General features: G+C 29.4%; 1 protein-coding gene across 15 annotated transcripts in view; it reads right to left on the bottom strand.

Annotated features, from left to right (window-relative positions):
- The window catches only part of LOC127276984 (neuroligin-2), an 856,047-nt gene that overhangs the window by 682,489 nt on the left and 152,189 nt on the right, over positions 1 to 21,369 (bottom strand). For 14 of the 15 annotated variants that reach the window (XR_007842293.1, XR_007842294.1, XM_051297757.1 and 11 more), the window contains one exon: positions 7,307 to 7,680. Coding sequence is in view for 13 of the 15 variants with exons in the window: in XM_051297757.1 (XP_051153714.1) it covers positions 7,307 to 7,554 (248 nt within the window). In the remaining 2 variants the exon portion in view is untranslated. Of the gene's footprint in view, positions 1 to 7,306; positions 7,681 to 21,369 lie in introns of those variants that run through there. The other variant, XM_051297760.1, reaches the window with a different exon arrangement.

The following is a 21,369-nucleotide window of genomic DNA, read 5'->3' as shown; positions in this document are numbered from 1 at the left end:
TAAAATCGAGAAGTTCGCGTGGGAGTACGTATTTGATCTTCAATATTTACTTCCGTGCATTCTAGATCGGATACTATGAATATCTTACTGTGCAGATTTCCAAGTATCTGATCATTCCGGAGTCAGCCATACTTGTGTTCGGCCAACTAACTCTATAATATAGTCCTTATATTATACATAACAAATTAAATTTTAGAGAAACGAATGATGTCGCAAGCTGAGTGGGACAATCTCCAATTATGGATGAATGAAAAGATCCTACAACATCAACCCACCATCATACCAAGGACTTTCTCGGGAAGTTCAGCTACCGATTTAATAAGATCAGAAAAAGAAGATGAGATAATGGAAGATGAGAAAGACAATGTAATCAAGGCAGGAGAGAAAGGTGATAAGACAAATGGTGAGAAAGAAGAGACAAAAGGAGAGGAAGAGGAGATAAGATGTGAGAAAGGAATATCAGGTGATGATAAAAATGCAGTAGAGAACTCGTTGGCTGAACTCCAAAACATTGGTAAATTAAAATTAACTCAAAATTTGAACTCTGATAAAGTAAAACCCAAACCAACTATAATTGGTAATATTAAATGTAATTATGATGTCGAAAAACTTAAACCTAATTTAACAATTGAATCACCAACCTATATTCCCCAACCTTATGAAACTAATTTTTCAGTAATGGCGAGATTACAAAATCAAGAGAATAAATTGGAGAAATTAATGGACATAGTTAATAATTTCTGTAAAGTATCGATTAATTCGACTGGTCAATTGACCGACGTAGTTACCTAGATAAGGGAACATCTCAAAAAGGAGCTAAAGGAGAGAGCAGATGAAGAAACTCTGAAAAATTTAACAAGTGCACTTAGAGAAGATTATAATAAACAATTTAAGACAACTAACGAAGCAATAAAAATGTTTTCCGAAGCATCCAATACATTCAAAAGCGCTCAAAAGAAACTGCTCGAAAAAAAACGAAGTAAGTAACGAAAATATAACATCAAATGAGAAGGAAACGAACTTGAGTCTTAATTCCAAAATTGATATAGTGAATTTAATAAACCAAACTTGTCAAAATTTAAACTTAAATGATCTAAATGATAAAACTGATTCGAAAGATAAACGATCTAATAACATAAATAAAATTGTAAAATTAGAAATAATAAATAAAGGGGGGACTTTCCAAAGAGATTATAAATTAACAAATTCAATGAAATTTTAACATTTTCAAGATTATTTCACATCAGAGTTAAGATCTTGTGGTTTATTACATATAATAGATGGGAAAAGTAATGTAGATGAAATAGAAGAATCAGTACTCAATGAACAAAAATTCAAAACAAGAGACATTTTGATTAATCATTTAGATAGTAATTATCACGCAACAGTTTTACAGTATAAAGACCCAAAAATAATTTAAAATAAATTAGCTGAGATTTTAACATGCGAAATTAACTTAAACTCACATACGGTGCGAAAACAATTATATAACATGAAATATATTTTTGGAAAAACTACGGCGAGTAAATTTTTAGAAAAATTCGAAGATACTATAAGGAATTTTGAAAACTCTTTAGGTTCCGTTCCCTTCTCAGAAGATGAGAAACGAGATGCATTTTTTAATGCTATAATGGTTTCAGTACCTTTAGTACAAACCATTGAGTTTGTGTCGCGAAATACGAAAAGTAAAGGTGTGACGTACGAAGAATGAAAACTTTTATTAATGCAGGATGAGGCGACAAGGCGAGAAAAAGACGAGGAAAAAGAAAACAGAGCAGCTAACATGGTGAAAGGGGAGAGTAGCAAAAGATGCTACGAATGTCAAGACTACGGACACATAGGTGCGGATTGTCCAAATAAAGGCAAGGGCAAAAAATGTTACAAATGCAACAAATTCAGGAATCATATAGCAACGAATTGTCCGAATCAACCGAATTATCCGGTACAATCTACCAGAGGAAGGGGCTATGGAAGAGGTGATTCAAGGTACAAAAATCAAAATAATAATTCATTTAATCAAGGGCGCGGTTTTAAAAGAAAATCCCTAAATGAAAATCCCAATTATGGTAAAAGAGGGAGAGGGAATAGTTTTAAAAATGGGTTTAAAAACAATTATCAATACGTTCAAAATAAAAATAATTCCAAAAATAACGATAAAAACTTTAAACAACCGAAACAAAAGGAAGAAACTGAAATGGGTAAGCAAAATAAAATTAATTACGATAATAATCATGCATTTTTTACTAACACAGTTGAGGAAAATATTAATATCAATTTTAAAATTAAATTCCTAGCTGATTCAGGCGCGACCGATCATTTAACAAATTCTAAAATTATATTTAGAACTTTTGATGAACTTGAAACCGGCACGATTAAATGTGCAAATAAAAACAAATCAGCGGATTTAAAAACGGAGGGAGTTGGTAAAATCAAATTAAATAATGGTGAGACACTTAAAAGTGACAGTTACATAAAGTTTTCCAAGATGGACTAATAGGCCAGAGGATTGTTGAGAGACCATGGGTGGTAGTTGCAGTGGATACAATGGAGTTTCAGCCGAGTAAAAGCCGTTGTAAATACCTGGTGGTCTTCCACGATTTATTCTCTAGATGGATTGAGGTCAAGCTTTTAAGGTCAGCAGCTAGAAAAACAGTGGCAAAAACATTCGAAGAAGTAGTACTGTTTCGCTGGGAGACACCAGAATACTTCCTCACAGACAAGGGTAAGGAATTCGATAATAAATTCCTAAATGCCACGCTTGAAGAATATGGTGTGAGACACATTATAAATACCATACCATCCCCAAGCCAATCCAGTGGAGAGAAGTTATAAGACGTTAAAGAAAATGATCTCAACATTCGTAGGAAACGATCATCGAGATTGGGATGATACAGCTACACAAGCGGCCACCAATACATCCCCAGCCGTCCTAAATTACGGACGACATCCTAAGCCAGTTAAGAGTATTCACAGAAGAGTTGAAGGAGGAGAGAAAGTCGAAAGAATTGAGCCAGAAGAGTGGATAGATACACTACCGTCCGAAATTGTGCGAACTCTGCTTTTTCAACAACTATAAAACTGTTCAAATCTTCAAAAATATTAAAACTAAAATTTTTTCCTCTTTATTTTATTAAAGTTAATAAAATTCTGAAAGAAATGACACCTTGACAAAGAGAATATGTTAATTTTTCAATTAGATATCTAAGAAAAACCCAATTTTCAATGTTTTTACTATTTTTTTTATTTCTCTGGCAAAAATTAATATTTTTAAACGTTCTTAGGCTCAGTGAAATCGTATTTTGTTATGCAATTCAAATTATATAAAACAATTCATGTACACATTCTTCCCTAGCGTATGCAAACCGTGAAAGTTGGCTCATAAAATGTCAAAAAATTGTGATTAATATTTATATGACAAAAAATGATCAGTAAAATGTATAAATCTTAAATTTACTTACATAAATCAGAGAAGTTTAGAATGATATATTTACTTGATTTTAAAACATTATATTTTATTGTAGAATTAAATTTAAATTTTTTGACATTTTATGAGCCAACTTTCACGGTTTGCATACGCTAGGGAAGAATGTGTACATGAATTGTTTTTTATAATTTGAATTGAATAACAAAATACGATTTCAATGAGCCTAAGAACGTTTAAAAATATTAATTTTTGTCAGAGAAATAAAAAAAATAGTAAAAACATTGAAAATTGGGTTTTTTTTAGATATCTAATTGAAAAATTAACATATTCTCTTTGTCAAGGTGTCATTTCTTTCAGAATTTTATTAACTTTAATAAAATAAAGAGGAAAAAATTTTAGTTTTAATATTTTTGAAGATTTGAACAGTTTTATAGTTGTTGAAAAAGCAGAGTTCGCACAATTTCGGACGGTAGTGTAGTTGATTGTTTACGTAAAAATACGTTTGTTTATGCAGTAGTACGATAGTCAGTCGAGCAGAAGTGAGAGCAGTAGAAGTAGAGAGAGAAAGTTGTGTAGCTAGAAGAAGGAGAGATAGTTCGAATAGAATGTGGGTGGAAAGTCAGAGAGATTAGAAGGGAGAGCCAGTAAGAGGAGGAGAAGGAAGAAGTCAGGTAGAAAAAGTGCCAGTTGGTAGAAAAGGCCTTTACCGTATTAGGAAAAGTAAGGAGGAAAGAGACTTAAATCCTTTTTTTTGTTTAAAACCCAATTATTGCAAATTCTTTTGTGAAACACACGTTTTTCTGCTTGAAACTTACCATTTTCATTCTCAATTTATTCAATATGTTATTAGAAATGTTTTTTCTGAAATATATATCACACAAAATAAATCGAATAAAGGAAATTTCATTTTAAAAATTATTTTTTCCCTGACTTATAATTCAACAGACGTATTGTAGGGTTGCTACGGAATCTTAAAATGTAATGATCTTACTTTAAATTTTGCTTATTTTAATTTTTCCTACCTTTTTCCGACTATGTCTGTTGTCACTTCGGTAAATGTCACCATTGGACGTTCACCTTCTTGGCTTTAAGTAAATTGTAGATTAAACATTAGACTGTACTTAAGCTTCATATTACGTGAGTGATGTTTTATTTAGTGTATGTATCATTAACGAACAAGTGAAAACTAAAAAAACAATTTACACGAATGTAAATTACAAATGTGATAAAATATTAAGGGGGAGTGACACCTTTGACCCGAAAAAAATGGATTTTTTTGTTTGTTAACACGATACTTGATGATTTGTAGAATAGAAAATATATCATCAAAAGCGATTTCGAAATTATTTTATATGAAAAAATCGAAATCTGCAGAAGGTATTGAAGAAGGCTTCGTGAGCTTGTTAGCGCTATCGGCTATGTTCTCTTTTACCGTGGTAACAATTACGTTCTTTTACGCTCACATCCGCTCGAAGGGCTAAAGATGAAGCCAATATTAATGTAGAAGGCCAATTATACGATGCAGGCATCGCAGATTAACGTTGAGTTTATTTTTTTATAAGTTTAAACTTTAAACGCGTTTTTCTCTAAATGACATTTTTAAAAACGGTTGGTAGTCTAGCTCAAACAGTTTTGATCGGATTGACTTCGGCCAAAGTTTTTTTTTTGATCGTCATTTACTAATGCTCTAGAGTACGTAGCGGATTTTTTTGGTTTTTTTTGTTTTTTAGCAATAGATTTTTTGAAAAAATTTCGCCCTAAAAATCGACTTTTTTCTTCAAATATTTACCAAATCCACAAAAATTAATATTTTTGAAATATCCTACGTACTCTAAAGCTAAATTTAATACAAATTCAGGAGAAATTTGAATTTTTGTTCTTGATTAAACGGTCTAACCGGAATTTTGCCCACCGCACCGATTTGCCTTGAAAAATGAGACCAAATTTAGCGGCTTCTATAGGCAACAATTTGAAACTTTTTTTAAGTATAAATATATTTTGGTAAACTTAAAAAGTTTACAAATAAAGTCCTCGAAACCAAATTTTGTTTACTTTATTCCTTTGTCTTAAAAAAATTCACCAAAAAAGGTTGAAAAGAGACTTCAAAAGTGTCACTCCCCATTAATGGAAGTTACCTGTTTACTCGGTATGTTACTTGTTTGTTATGTTTCAGCAAAAATAAGACAATGATTAATATACTGCAACATAACAAACAAAGAACATACGGATTTTCTACATGCGTATGTGCATGGTTTTTAATAATCTTTGGTTTACTATACAGCATGATGCTCGATAGTCACTAAATAACACTTAGGATACAGGTAACATCGATTAATATTATATCGCACATTTGTAATTTACATGCGTGTAAATTGTTCTTTTAGTTTTCACTTGTTCTTTAATGATACATACACCAAATAAAACATCACTCACTTAATACGAAGCTTAAATGCAGTCTGCTGTTTAAGCTATTTAGAATTTTGTTAAACTAAGTTCCGATTTTTAATCAGAAGCTCCAAAAAGCCTAAATATAAAACATTTAATGGAAATCCGAAAATTTATTAATTTATTTTCTTAACAAAGCATCTGTATGAGAGTAGAAACTTATTTATTTAATTACGTGTAATCTTTTTATGCATAGTGTGAAATTTAACGATCATCCTATATACTTTTATAATAATCGATGAAAGGAAATTACAATGAGTTTAAACTATTTAAAGCCAAATTCAAAATTCTTGTCTTTAAGACATTTTACTTGTTTACACTCTCAACTACTTCTATTATTAGCCATAAACTGTATTATAATGTTTTGTTGAAAAAGTTATACTCCTATTATACTGAAAAAAATCAGTAAAAGAAGCAGGCGCAAATCAACTACATCATAAGATTCAGTAGATTTAATGTTATAAAATTGTCAATTTCAATCCAACTTTCTAAATTTAAATTAGCTTTAATTTTCTGATTAGCAGCGCATGATCGCTGTTTCAAAAAAGCAATAAGTGATCACCTGAAAATCTGTGACAGTCAACTATTTCAATCAGCGGAATATTCTATTTCACTAATAAATCCGCGGATTATAAACTTTCTTCAAAAATATCCGATGATCGCAGATACTTTTTTCGATATTTTATTTGCTGTAACTTCTGATTCGTAATAAAAACTTCATTCAATGATTTAATCAGTGAAATTGTTGCTGATTCAAATTTAGATAGAATAGTTATGATAAATGAAAAAGAAAAACTATTTATTTTAAAATTTCGATGTAAATTGTTATTTATTTAAATATTATGTCTAAGTATTATGTCTAAGTTTTTAATGTATTATGCTCTTAAGTCTTATGCATTAGACTTAAGACCGACGGGCAAACGCTAAATTCTGGCCATAAGTGTTTCGGCTCTTGGTCACGAAACCCTCAAAACAAATTTACACACAAGGAACTTTTCTTTTACCTTTTCACTTACACATATCATTTTCAACATAATTAAAATAATCATTAAATCCATGATGCATTTAAAGAGCACACTCATGAGCGATTACATACAGTTTAAAAGTTCGAAAAAAATGCCGATATAACACATTACGAAACCGACCACTGCCAGTGAGCAAAAAACCATGTTTGTTTCAAAAATGTTCTTAAAACGATTTTAGAATATTTCTTGTCAGACAAAAAATGTTCTATAACATTATTTGAACATCCATGTTCTTAAAATGTTTTAGAACATTATTTATTAGACATGAAGCGTTCTAAAAACGCTTTTAGAACAAACATGGTTTTTTGTCCACTGAGCTGTTAGAGAGAAAATTTCATTTGATACAATTAAATAAATAAGGCTTAAAATAATATTAGAAAAAATATTTACGAATGAATATTTTGTTTCTTACCTGATTCCATCCCACGGACTAGGTGCTCTAGTTGGTGAAAATCGATTATTACCGGTAGGTGGAGTAGCATATGGCATACCAAGGTATACATCAATGGGTTTTAGAACTTTATTGTAATCAAATGTTTGAATTAACCCTTGAACTTTTCCGTATCTTGTATTTACAATGCGTGGATTAACTTTAATTTTAATTTCCTTTAGAAATGAAATTGGAACGAACAAGAAGAGAAGAATAAAAATATTTTTCATTATGACACATATCAATTGATCAAAGATTAATGCTTATTACATTTTTTTGAAGAAATTATATTGAAACTCTTTATTATTCCATTTTGTACGATATGGTCTATCTTAATCACACTTATAATTCCGCACCTAAAATAAAATATTAAAAATTTTAATTAACAATAGATATTAAAAGCTACAACAAACAAACAAACAAATTAATATTTTCATGTTATTTTATGTCCACTGTAATCCACGTGAAAAATACTCACATTTAAGAAATTTGAATAATCATTTATTGCTTTCTAGCTTATAACACAGTTTTTCTAACATATTAAATTAATACATAAAGCATATCAAAATTGTTACGATGCAACGTTTTCATACGTTTTTTGTCTGAATTTGATGTGCTTAGAACAATTGTAAAATTTTATAAAGAAACACAAAATAGCATTTTTTGCATTAAAAAAACTTACATGAAAAGAAAATTAGTGACTCGGTATCTAAGACGTTTACTCTGTATGCGTCGATGAGACATTCCGAATCTTAAAAAATCGTATGTTCTTTTGATACCTCAAGAACATCTTAGGGATATCCTAATTTTCGTTTCACGTAATATCCTCGTAATATAGTAGTTTCATAAATTTTCAAATCAAAGTCAAAGTTTGTATCTAAAGTCAAAGTCAATATCAAATCGAAAGTCAAAGTGAATTTACAAAATTGCACCCCAGGGGAAGTTATACAAAAAAGTCAAAACTTTGTCCAACCTTGACTACTCTCCCCTATAAAAAATTATATTTATCGAAATCGAAGTAATCTTGTCATTAAAAAGATATTTACAGTTTTTAAATTGCATGCAAACTTTTATGTTATACCTGCATTTTTTAAAATATATGAAAAACAAATCACCGTACCTTAAGTACAAGGAACCCACACACACAGAAAGAAAAAATTCAGAAAAAATTACAAAACTCATTTCAGTAAGTCTGGATATCACAACAATTTTGGAAAATTTTCAAACTTATCTGTTTGAATAAGTAATAAAATATTTTGGATACAGTTTAAAATTTTTTGTTATTTTCTGCTAAAATGAACATTAATAATTCAAGAAGAAATTAAATGAAACTACATGAATTTTTCATAAAGCCTGACATGAAAAGTTACGGAACTATTTCTAAAAATTCTTAGCTAAGAAAGACGAAAAAAATTTTCTTCTGTTTCTCCTTTCATCACTCACATTTTTTTGTAAACACTCACATAGACATAACTACATAACATAGACACCACACTTGACAATTTATATATAGCGATCAAATACAAACTCATATATTATTAATGTAACACACATATGAAACAATTTTAATTAACCCATTAAGCCCCAAATGCACTGAAATTTTAGTCTAACTTGAAGGAATAATATTTTACAGAAAAAATCCCAATTTTTCGAGAAACCTACATCCAACGTGCTTTCTTTCCGAAAATGATATCAAAAAAGGCTTAAAAAATAATAAATAATGTTTACTTGCAAAATGACGCGATTTTTTAATGATTTTTCAATAAATTTACGAAAATTTCGAAAGGAAATCAATTTTTCCAAAAGCCATCCAGTATATAAATCGTGCACTCGATTGTTAAACTTTTATTTTTTCAAAATGGCATCGAAAAGTTCAAAAAATTATAAAAAATAATTTAAATGTGACAAATTTTTTAAAGTGTGTCCAAATTAGCTGAAAATGATTACTTGGGGGTTTTCGAGATTGATGATTACGAATTTGATATCAGAATTTGAAAAATCAAAATGGCGGATCCAATATGGCGACCAAAAATTTTTTAAATCGACGAATTCAGATAAAAATGCTTATTCGGGGGTTTTCGGGATCGCTGATTACGAATTTGATGTCAAAATGGCGGATCCAATATGGCGACCAAACATTTTATAAGGCGACGAATTTAGCTGAAAATGCTTTCACCTAGCCTAGAAATATTTGTTGGATTTTTTGTTTATTTTCAATTCCTGATTTTATTATTTTATTTACTTTAATATTTTATGCTTTGTTGTTAATTAATAAAAAACACAGCAGAATATATGAAAGTAAATTTTAAAAAAATTAATTAATAAATTAGAAATTTTATTTTAAAAATAAAAAATTTATTCAGAAAAAACACAGCATAATATACAAAAGCAAATAAAACAATAAAATCAGGAATTGAATAGAAACAAAAAAATCTATAAAATATTTCAAAAAAACAAAAAAATTTTAAAAATATTTCAAATAATAAAAAAAATTAAAAAAATGATTCTCAAAAGCTATCTACCTCCTCGTGGTGAGAGTCAAGCAACACTAATTAGGACTAGGTGGCTAAAGATGGTATACTAAATGCATTTAGCAAAATTTATCGATTTTAAAAATTTTTGGTTTTCATATTGGATTCGCCTTTTTAAATTTTTAAATTTTAACATCAAATTCGTAATCATCAATCTCGAAAACCCCGAGTAAGCATTTTTATCTGAATTCGTGGACTTTAAAAATGTTTGGTCGCCATATTGGAACCGCTATTTTTATTTTTCAAATTCTGACATCAAATGCGTAATCAGCAATCCCGAAAACCCCCGAGTAAGCATTTTTATCTAAATTCGTCGACTTTAAAATTTTTTGGACGAAATATTAGATTCGACATTTTGATTTTTTAAATTCTGACATCAAATTCGTAATCAGCGATCCCGAAAACCTCCAAGTAAGCATTTTCAGCTAATTTGGACACACTTTAAAAAATTTGGCACATTTAAATTATTTTTTGTAATTTTTTGAACTTTTCGACGCCATTTTGAAAAAATAAAAGTCGGGAGGAGAAGGGGAATATTTTTTGTTAGAAGTTTAACAATCGAGTGCACGATTTATATACTTGATGGCTGTCGGAAAAATTGTTTTCCATTCGAAATATTTGTAAATTTATTGAAAAATCATTAAAAAGTCACGTCATTTTGCAAATAAACATTATTTAGCATTTTTAAGCCTTTTTTGATATCATTTTTGGAAAGAGCACACTTAAATACGTTGGATGTAGGTTTTCCGAAAAATTGGGATTTTTTTATCTGTAAAATATCATTTCTTGAAGTTAGTCTAAAATTTCAGTGCATTTGAGGCTTAATGTGTTAAGAATCTTAAGCAGAAAATTAATGTTAGAAAAAATTTGACTGCAGGCGGATTTAAACTCTCGTCTCTAGGTACAGAAATCCGGTGTATAGCCTCTGAGCTAAAACAGGTACATAAATTCTGTTTCTTAGTAGAAATCTATAAGAAACTGAATGCCGAGTGCATACACACTCATACACAGTGGCAATTGTTAACTGCGCATCAGAGTCAATTCAGAGTTCCATAATTTTTCAGGTTCAAATCCTGAAGTCTTCCATAATGACCAAAATGTAAAGTTAAGAAAGTAAATAGAAATATTCATTTGAACTTTTATAAGATCTTGTGAACTTTTCAGAAGAAACTACATTGTAAATAAATTTGACCAAAAGTTTCGGACTTATAGTCAATTAAAAAAAAAGCAGTCAGGGTTGAACCAAGTAATCAGGGTTGAGCCACTGTAGAAAATCAATGAAATATGCAGATAAATTATTAATAATGATATTCAAATGATAGAATGGCGCTCAAATACCCTTGAAAATGTGTAAAGAAACCACGAAATTGAAGTAAAAAGCCCTTATTATGTAATTTTTAGATTTTCGCTTATATCGCGAAGCTGGTCCGAAAAGTAAAACAAAAATTATCAAATATTTGTATTTCCTTTATTTCTATAGGAAATGAAGTTTTTGACACCTCTTTAAGTCGACAAATAAATTTCCATTGCAAGAACCCTTCATAATTGCAAAATTTTTGGGTGGCTCAACCCTGACTCACGCGTCGTTTAGCGTCATATCACACACAAAAATAAGCGCGTGATCCAGACACCAAATTACGTACCACATTTTCATATAACATCTTAGTGAACAAGTTTCGTCAAGTTACTTTGCCTTTGGTATATTTTTTATGCACTTAATTGTCTTCTTTTGAAATAAGAAAAAAGTTTTTTGTTAAGCTTATAGCACTGACTCGCATAATACGTCTTAATCCTTACATACAAAAACAGATGGATCTAGTGTGATAAAACAAAATAGACGCGATGGCTCAACCCTGACCACTGTCCAACCCTGACTACTCTCCCTTCCTTTTTTGTTATTTTCGAGATATTAATTAATTAATTAATTAATGTTAATAAAAAATAAAATATTTTACAAATAAATAAAGTTATTGCAATCCTGAATGTATGAAATTTAGTATCTTAACGTTTTCGGGGTAGCTGTTTACGAATCTGACAGCAGTTATTCAAAATTCAAAATGGCGGATCCAAGATGGTGGATGACAAAGTTAAAAATTAATTAGATTCATTTGAAACTCTTCACTCCGGGAATCTCGGGTTGCTGATTACGAATCTGACATTAGTTTTTAAAAATTAATAATGGCGGATCCAATATGGCTGACGACTTTTTATTTATCGACCGCAATCGGCTTGAATCTTGTTACTCGGAGTTTTTGGGGTTGTTGATTACGAATTTGATCCGCCATTTCGAATTTCAAAAAACTGATGTCATATTTGTAATAAGCGATCCCGAAAACCCCAGAGGTACAAGTTTCAAGCGAAATGCGTTTGATCTTCAAAATGTCATTAGCCATATTGGATCCACTATTTTAAATTTTTAAAATCTGATGTCAGATTCGTAATCAGCGACCCCAAAAACTTCATACTTTTGAGTTTGAAGCGAATTCTGCTATTTTTAGTAATTTTGATCCGCCATAATAAATCCGCCATTTTGAATTTTAAAAAACTGATGTCAGATTCGTATTCAGCGACCCCAAAAACCTCCGAGTTACGAGTTTCAAGCAAATCAGATCAATTTTTGAAAAATTGTCCGCCATATTGTATCCACCATTTTGAATTTTTTAAAACTAACGCCGGATTCATAATCAGCGACCAATTGTTTAATTAGATATCTAAGAAAAACTTAATTTTCAATGTTTTTACTATTTTTTTATTACTATGGTAAGAATTAATATTTTTAAACGCTCTTGGGCTTATTGGAATCGTATTTTGTTGTACAATTCAAATTATTTAAAACAATTCATGTCCACATTCTTCCCTAGCGTATGCAAACCATGAAAGTTAACTCAAAAAAAGTCTAAAAAAGAAAATTTAATTTTACAACAAAATGTATTGTTTAAAAATCAAATAAATAGATCATCTTAAACTTTTCTAATTTATGTAAGTAAATTTATGATTTACATATTTTACTGATCATTTTTTGTCATTTAAATATTCATAATAATTTTTTAACTTTTTTTGAGCCAATTTTCACGGTTTGAATACGCTAGGGAAGAATGTGGACATGAATTGTTTTAAAGATTTTTAATTGTATAACAAAATACGATTCCAATAAGCCGTTAACGTTTAAAAATATTAATTTTTGCCAGAGAAATAAAAAAAATAATAAAAACATTGAAAATTGGGTTTTTCTTAGATATCTAATTAAAAAGTTAACATATTCTCTTTGTCAAGGTGTCATTTCCTTCAGATTTTTATTAGCTCTCATAAAATAAAAAAGAAAAAATTTTAAGTTTTAATATTTTTGCAGATTTAAATCACTTTATAGTCATCGAAAAGTAGAGGTCGCACATTTTCTCACGGTAGTGTAGATGGTGCTGAATTATAAGGACTGACTCTCTATATCATAGATTTTTGAAAAATAGGTCGACTTCTAAAAGTTTGACAGTCATATACTACATAAACATGTACCAAGAAGGGTTTTTTGAGTTTTACACGCTGACACACCTTCAAATCATGTCCGGCATAATTTTTGTATCAAGTGGGACACTTGGAAGAGTAAAATGTTAAAAAAATTTTAGTGTACCAATTCAATAAAACCCAAAAAAAAATTTTGAAAATTTCAAAATACAAAATTTTTGCCTTTTTTTTGGAAAAAAAATGTTGACAATTCTTTTTATAATCGTTTTACTTGTCTCTGTAACATATCCAAAGCTCATTAAAATCCATTTAGTAGTTTTCGAGAAAAATGCGTTTTTTGATTTTTCTTTCCCCCTGCATATTTCCCAAAAAATGCAAAATTGTGAGTTGAAAATTTCAGAAAGTTATATTCATGTACAAATACAATACAATACAATACAATACAATAAGGTTTTATATTTCTCTCTAGCTAAAGGTAGTAAAAGATGGATTAAACATGTTATGAATAAAGTAATAATTTTATTGTCTAACTACTACTGTTTTTTCTTAATAAATAATAATAAATTTATCATTTAAAAATTAAGTAGGACGGCGTTTTTGCAGTGATTTTTATGAATTTTTTTAACACATAAGGAATTTATTATACACATACTTGAGGGTGTATTCTGATAATTTTCAAATATTTTTACAAAAAATTAAAAATAATATCTGCTGCCGCAGATTGTAGGTCGCGCATCCTTTTAGATTTTTATCTAAACTTAATTATACAAAGAATATACTTTTTTTATATGTGAGGCAAAATTTCTGAAGTGATCCAACTTTAAAATTAAAGGTTATCGGATCGGGTTAAAATTTGTACAACCTTTAGTACTATGGGTGAATACTTTACCCATAAATTATTATTAAGTTTTATGCAAAACTGTAGAGGGGGGAGGGGGTTCAAGTTTCTCGTCAAATGTGAACAGTGGATTTTTTAAAAAATCGTAACTTTTATATAAATGAATAAAAAAATGGTGACCTATATGTTTCCAAAAGGTTTTTGTCTGCTCTTTCGAATGGTAAAAATTTTTTTTTTTAAATTTAAGATTTAGATTTTTTTTTGAAAATCAAATATATTTATTTTTTTTCAAAGGACACTTTTTTTACACTCAAAATGAAGCTTAAAATATATTTTTTCAATACCAAAAAACCTAAAATGACGTTTTTTTTGTTTTCAAGATATTAATTAATTAATTAATTAATGTCTATAACGAATAAAATATTTTACAAACAAATAAAGTTACCGTTATTCTGAAGTTAGCAATTGAAAGTTATCGTAATTCCGCATCCAACGAGCCCTATATGAAGTTTTCTGGATAAATAGGTTGTTAATAAACAATTACAATGTTAACTAATTGTTTATTTACAATCTACTTATCCAAAAAACTTCATATATGGCTCGTTGGATGCGTACTGTACCAAAAATTTTTAAATTAAAAGACAAATCTTTATTAGAAAGTATCCGTAAACCTGGCATATGTAAATGTATAAAATAGGACTTGCGTGGTAATTTTAATATTGATGGAAAACCAGTAGAAAATTCAAATATAACTGATCTTATTAACGATACTTTAAGATATAGAAAAACTGTAAACCCATCAGAACGAAGTCAGGGGGTCGATTACGTAACTTTCCCACTTCCCACTTCCCACATCCCACATCTCACTTCTCACATTTTACATCCCACATCCCACATCTCACTTCCCACATTTTACATCCCACTTCCCAAATCCCACTTCCCACATCCCATATTTCACATCTCACTTCCCATATTTCATATCCCACTTCCCATATTTCACATCTCACTTCTTACTTCCCATATTTCATATCCCACTTCCCATATTTCACATCCCACTTCTCACTTCCCATATTTCATATCCCACATCCCATATTTCACATACCACATTCCACTTCCCACATCCCACTTCCCATATTTCACATTCCACTTCTCACTTCCCATATTTCATATCCCACATCCCACTTCCCATATTTCACATACCACATCCCACTTCCCACATCCCACTTCCCATATTTCACATTCCACATCTCACTTCCCACATTTCACATCCCACTTCTCACATTTCACTTTTCACACTTCACATCTCACATTGTACATTACACTTTTCTTATCACGCTTCCCACCTTTTATATCCCACTTCTCACATCTCTCCCATTTCCCACAAGATGTTGGATGTGGGATGTAAAATGTGGGAAGTGAGATGTGGGAAATGGGATGTGGGAATTGAGAAGTGGGATGTGGGCATTGAGAAGTGTGAAGTGGGATGTGGGCATTGAGAAGTGTGATGTAAAATGTGGGAAGTGAGATGTGGGAAGTGGGATGTAAAATGTAGGAAGTGAGATGTGGGAAGTGGGATGTAAAATGTGGGAAGTGAGATGTGGGAAGTGGGAAAGTTACGTAATCGACCCCAGTTTGCTAGTTTTCTTTGTGAAATTGGTAAATCACGTGAAATTGTTTCAAATTCAGATTATTGGAAAAAGAATATAAATATTTCATCATCTTCTAATTTGAAAAAACCAGCCAGTGAGAAAAAAAATGTTTGATAGATTTCATGACAGTTAACGAAAGTAATAGTAGTGAGAGAGAACACTTACATCGATGTAGAAGTAGTAATCGTATAGAAAGGTCAAAAAAGAATACACATAATGCTAGGAGATAGAAAAAGTGATAATAATATTAAATGGTTGTCTCTTTTTTAACATAAATATATAAATAAAATAATATTAATATAAAAACTACTAGAAGAAATATATTTTAATCGAGCACATGGAGCCTCTTTCTCAGGAATTGAAAAACTTGTAAAAGCTACACGTGGAAAAGTTTCACGTGAAAAAGTAGTTGATTTGTTGCACGGACTTAATCTTGTTGACTTAAAGAATTTAAAGGATTACAATGATGGTTATGTATGTCTTTGAGTAGTGATTGATGTATTATGTAAATACCCAATCAAAAATTTACTAATGGCGCAGTACTGGCGCAGTATTGGCGCCAGAGTTGGCGTAACTTTGGGATAACATTTTACCAGTATTGGCTACCAGAGTTGGCACCAGTATTGGTAACCACTACTGGTTCAGTACTGGCCGAGTACTGGCAGTTTTGTAATTTATTGTATACGAAAAGAAAGCTTTAACTGTAATTAAATATTAAATTAGTCAACTAACTAATTGATATTTTATTATATAAAGTCGAAAACAGAAAGAAGTTTTTTTCCTTCTTATAATATATTTTGAAAATTATTATTTTAAAAAATCAAAAAATGAATATAAAAATATGTTTATTATGAAACCAAAGTTTTTATAATATATATAAAAACAGTTCAGTAAAAATAAAAATGTTTATAAAATAATTATAATGTATATAATTATGCAATTAACTATTTAATTATTTTATTATTCATTTTAATTTATACATTATTATATTAAATATAAATAAATTAACATTGAATTCAATTCAATTTACATAAAACAAAATTAGTTTAAAAATTAACTCATCACAAATATAATGATTTAATAAATAATGAATACTAAATTCCTGAAATTAGGTAATTATTAAAAAAATTATCTAAATTATTTTTAAATTAACATTAAATTTTTGTTTATAATTCACTTTTGGAAAAAAAACTGAAGAATAACATCCAGAAACAAATTACAATAATTTTATTGACCATTGAAATATATAAGTTTGTAGGTTTAACTATTTTTTATAATTTTTCTTAAAAAAGGTTAATTATATATTTTATATTATTGATAATATAACATTTGTGGAATTTTACTTGCGATTGTATTCAATTTTTTAAATTAAATTTATATGATAAATTTTATTTTGAAAAATATTAATTTTTTATAAACAAATTTATTTATTTTTAGTTTGATCGTTTAAAATTTTTTTTGGTTTATTGCATATTTGAAAACAAAAAGAAAATCTATTTGAGCCAGTAGTGGCTCAATATCGGTTCAGTACTGGTTTGCCAGTACTGGGAGGGTGGTACTGCACCAGTACGGATACAATGAAAATACCAGTACTGGTTCAGTTCAGACTGCCCAGACTCGGCAGCCAATACTGAACTAGTACTGCGCCAGTAGTCAACTCTGGTATAATACAGAAATTTTTGGTTGGGTATGCATGGGTAGAACCTCTAAAAAATAAAAGTGGCGAAGCAGTAAATAATGCTTTAAAACGTATTCTAATAAATAAGAATGATGAGGATAGTTACAAAAAAGAGAACCTGTTTATTCATCTGGTTGAATTTACATGTTGAAGTAAATATAGAATGCAAAATCGAAAGGAATAAGAGTGAAAGGGATAGTCATATTTCTCTGTCCTTTACACTCTCATTATTTTCTGTTGTGCATTCTAAATTTACGTCAACATGTAAATCCAATTTCTGTAGATAATTTCTTCATTTACATGACAAATTTTTTTCTTTGCGTATATTCTTTTCATTTTCAGTTTCTGTAGACAGAACTCTGATGTCATTTTTACTGGGAAGAGTCTTATAAAAATGTAAAAGGTTTTGTCCACCATTTGAAAGTTCTTTAGCTCTTTTTATGAAAAGACAATTCCAATCATTCTCTACAATCGAATTTCTAATATTAGACATTCTAACTGCAGGAAAATGATTTAACCAATTGTTTTCAAAAAATAATTTCAAATGCTTGCTCATTATATTATTATCACTTTCTTAAATTAAACTTTTAATTTACATTGTTAACTAATGCAGATGTAGCAAATATTATTGCACATACTCCACACTTAACTCTACCAATCGGTTGTTGATTAACAGCTTAAAAAACTACTGTTGGTTGAAAAGAGAACAATCTAATTAAATATTCTACTTGAAGAACTTTCAAACACCCTGCATTAAGGGGAGGTAACGGTGATTATGAGGTTTTTTTCAAAGATTTTTTTTTATAGTAAAAAAATATTTATTAGTTACAATTTTCTTATGATAAAATATACAGTTTAAAGAGTCGAAAACAATTTTTGTTTCCTATTTTATATAAACAATCTAATAAAAAATGGCTACCGAAAGTGATACATTTTAAGAGTTTGTTACACTTTTTCTCTGGAACAGTTAATCGAAAATGAAAAAACCAAAAATTTTCTTAATTTGTACTATTTTGGCTATCGTGTAAACTAGAATGAGAAATATTCATTGAAAAAAACCGATTGGCAGACTTTTTCCATTTTTTGACAACAATTTTGTAACTTCAATTGTTTATAACTTTTAAAAATATTAATGGATTTTAAAAATTCTAGTTTACACGAAAACTACACATGCAAGGAACTAACTGTCAAAATTTGAAGTTTATTGGTTAAATAGTTTTAAAATGAGAGTGTGACAAAGTTGAAAATATTCAGTTTTGAGAAAAAAGCGCTTAAAGTTTTTTAAATAGAAATTAAGCAAAAAGGTGATTCTTACTCAATCGTCGATACCGGCTAAATACATAGATCCTTATTTGGCTTCAAAAATATCATTTTCAAGTAATTTATTGCCAGTCAAGTAGCAGTGAGTGCCTCTGAGCCGTTTAATGCTACCCGACAGGAATAAACGCATGCGTTCGCGCGCTTAATGAGTTGTTGCATGTTGCTACTCAATTTATATCAGTTCTAGATCATGGAAATACTTCAGACTATTTTTCGGTGTTCTTATATAGTCATACTAACAAAAACTGAAAAAAAATAATTTCGAGTTTTTGAAAAAAAATCACCGTAATCTACCCTTAAGAGTTTCAGAAATATAAAGTTTTATTCCATCGTAATAGACACAAATCCAATAACCAAAATCGCATTACCACTAAAAACTATTTAAAAGTGTTTAACTTTTTCTCTGATGAGAAAAATGAAATGAAGCATTTGTAAATACAAAGTACTTTGCATAATGAAAAAATAATTTGTATCTTTTCTCAATCATTCTTGAAATTTATACATATGCATGTCATTTAAAATTTCATTTACATTTTCAATAATTTCCACTAATGTCAAACATATAATATTCTTTTTCCTTTATCAAAATATATTCAATACCAATTTTATCCTCAAAATTCAAATATCTTTAATGCCAATGTTATACCATACGAAAAAATTTTTCCAAAAGCCAACTTCCACTATAATCAAATAATCAATATTTTTTTCCAATATCAAAATATATTTAATACCCATTTTATCCTCAAAATCCAAAAAATCCAATATAAAAAAACTAAATGGAAGAAAGTATTTTTTTATATATGTGTATCCTGGTACTATTACAAGTTTTCTTTAGCAAACGTTGCACTCCTGTGCAACAGTAAGCCAGGAACGCCGATCTTTTTGGCTAAAAGTCAATTTTGAAATATTTAAAAAAGAAGTAGGACATTGTAATCGGTGATAGTGTATCGGTGTCAGTTGTTTATAAATTCATTCTGTTACATTTGGCATCTATATAGATTCAAAAAAACGTCGCATTTTGAAAATTTTTTTTGCACATTTTCAAATTTGTAATTTTTAACACACATATAAGCGGCACAGGGATCATGAAACCATTTTTCACCATTAAATGACCCAGGCCTGCAGATTAAAAAATTTTTTCTTTATGATAAATACAACTAAGTGTTTCTAAAGGAAATTTTTGCGCTAAACACGAATCCGGTGTTTAAAAATTCTCTATCACATCAAGTTTTTGAGAAAAATGGGTTTGAAACCCTTAAGATCAGTGTTTTTGATAGTTCTTGAAAATTCGTGGTGCAAAATCTTGACTTGATAAAAAATTCGTTATTATTAAAAATTAAAGCCTGAATCGTACATTTTCAAATGAGCACAGAGTAAAAATAATACAATTATCTAAAACTAATAAAAATGTTAGCACTTTTTAAAAATATTTCTTTGTCTTTTTAGGTACTCGGCAATTTAAAAAACTAAAAATTCAGAAAAATTATTCCATTTCCTAAAAATATTATGCTTTTGATTTAAATCTATCTTGAATTTCTAAATTTAAATATTATATTATCAGCAGTCCCAGAAACCTTTGAGTAACAAGTTTCAAGCGAATTTGACTGATTTTTAACATACAGTCCATTATATTCCATCCCCCAATTTGAATTTTGAAAATCTGATGCCATATTCGTAATCAGCGGCCCTAAAAATTCCGAAGTAACAATCTTGGAGCGAATCCATTAAAATTTTAATATTTCGCACGCTATATTGGATTCGCCATTTTGAATTTTTAAAAACCAACAGTAAATTCGTAATCAGCGACCTCGAGAACCTCCGACTGATGATTTTCAGGCAAATTTTTTAACTTTTTCGACTTTTGGCCAAGAATCAGAGTTTCTGGCCCACTGTGCGAATGCGCGACTGGAATTTTGGGTATAAATTCGAGGTCTCCAACTAATCTAGTCATTCTCTCTTCTGTTCGCAGGTGAAACAGTCTTCAAAACTAATTGTCTTTTTTGATTTTTATTGATATTTATTGTGTTTATTATATTTATTGTTGTTGAAAAGAAAAAAAACAACTAGCCTTTTTTATTAGATATTTATTTTACTTCACACTACAAATGCTCGATTTACACTATATCGGATTTTCCCATGGTCAGCGTTTCCTCGAGAAAAATCCCCTCCATTTTCCGTTTCATCACTTTTCCGTGCAAATCACAAAACTCCGAGACGGTATCGACCCTCGGTCAGTTGTTAATTCCCCGCCTCTTTGTTTTCCACGGCGAGTTTATTGTTTATTGTCTTGCCTATTATAATGAAATATTTTGTACAATAAGATATTTAAATTTTTGTCCTTCCAATTCGCATAGATCGATTTCACATTTTTTTGAAGTAAATTAAATTATAAACCATTAAACATGAACAAATGAATACTAAAATTACAAATACAACTTTTTTTAACATAACCAAGAAAAAAATTACATTTTGTTAAACTTAAATTCTAAACATATTCCTCCTCGTACAAAGGTAAATCTTTGTACTTAAGCTAGCCTGATGAGTTTTGTTGACGGTCTTAGTAGCGTTTT

The sequence above is a fragment of the Leptopilina boulardi genome, unplaced genomic scaffold, assembly GCF_019393585.1.
Source record: "Leptopilina boulardi isolate dan_hultmark-lab unplaced genomic scaffold, ZJU_Lbou_2.1 LbouV2_162, whole genome shotgun sequence".
Classification (NCBI taxonomy): domain Eukaryota; kingdom Metazoa; phylum Arthropoda; class Insecta; order Hymenoptera; family Figitidae; genus Leptopilina; species Leptopilina boulardi.
Note: the sequence above shows the minus strand (reverse complement) of the source record. Positions and strands in the feature narration are given on the sequence as shown.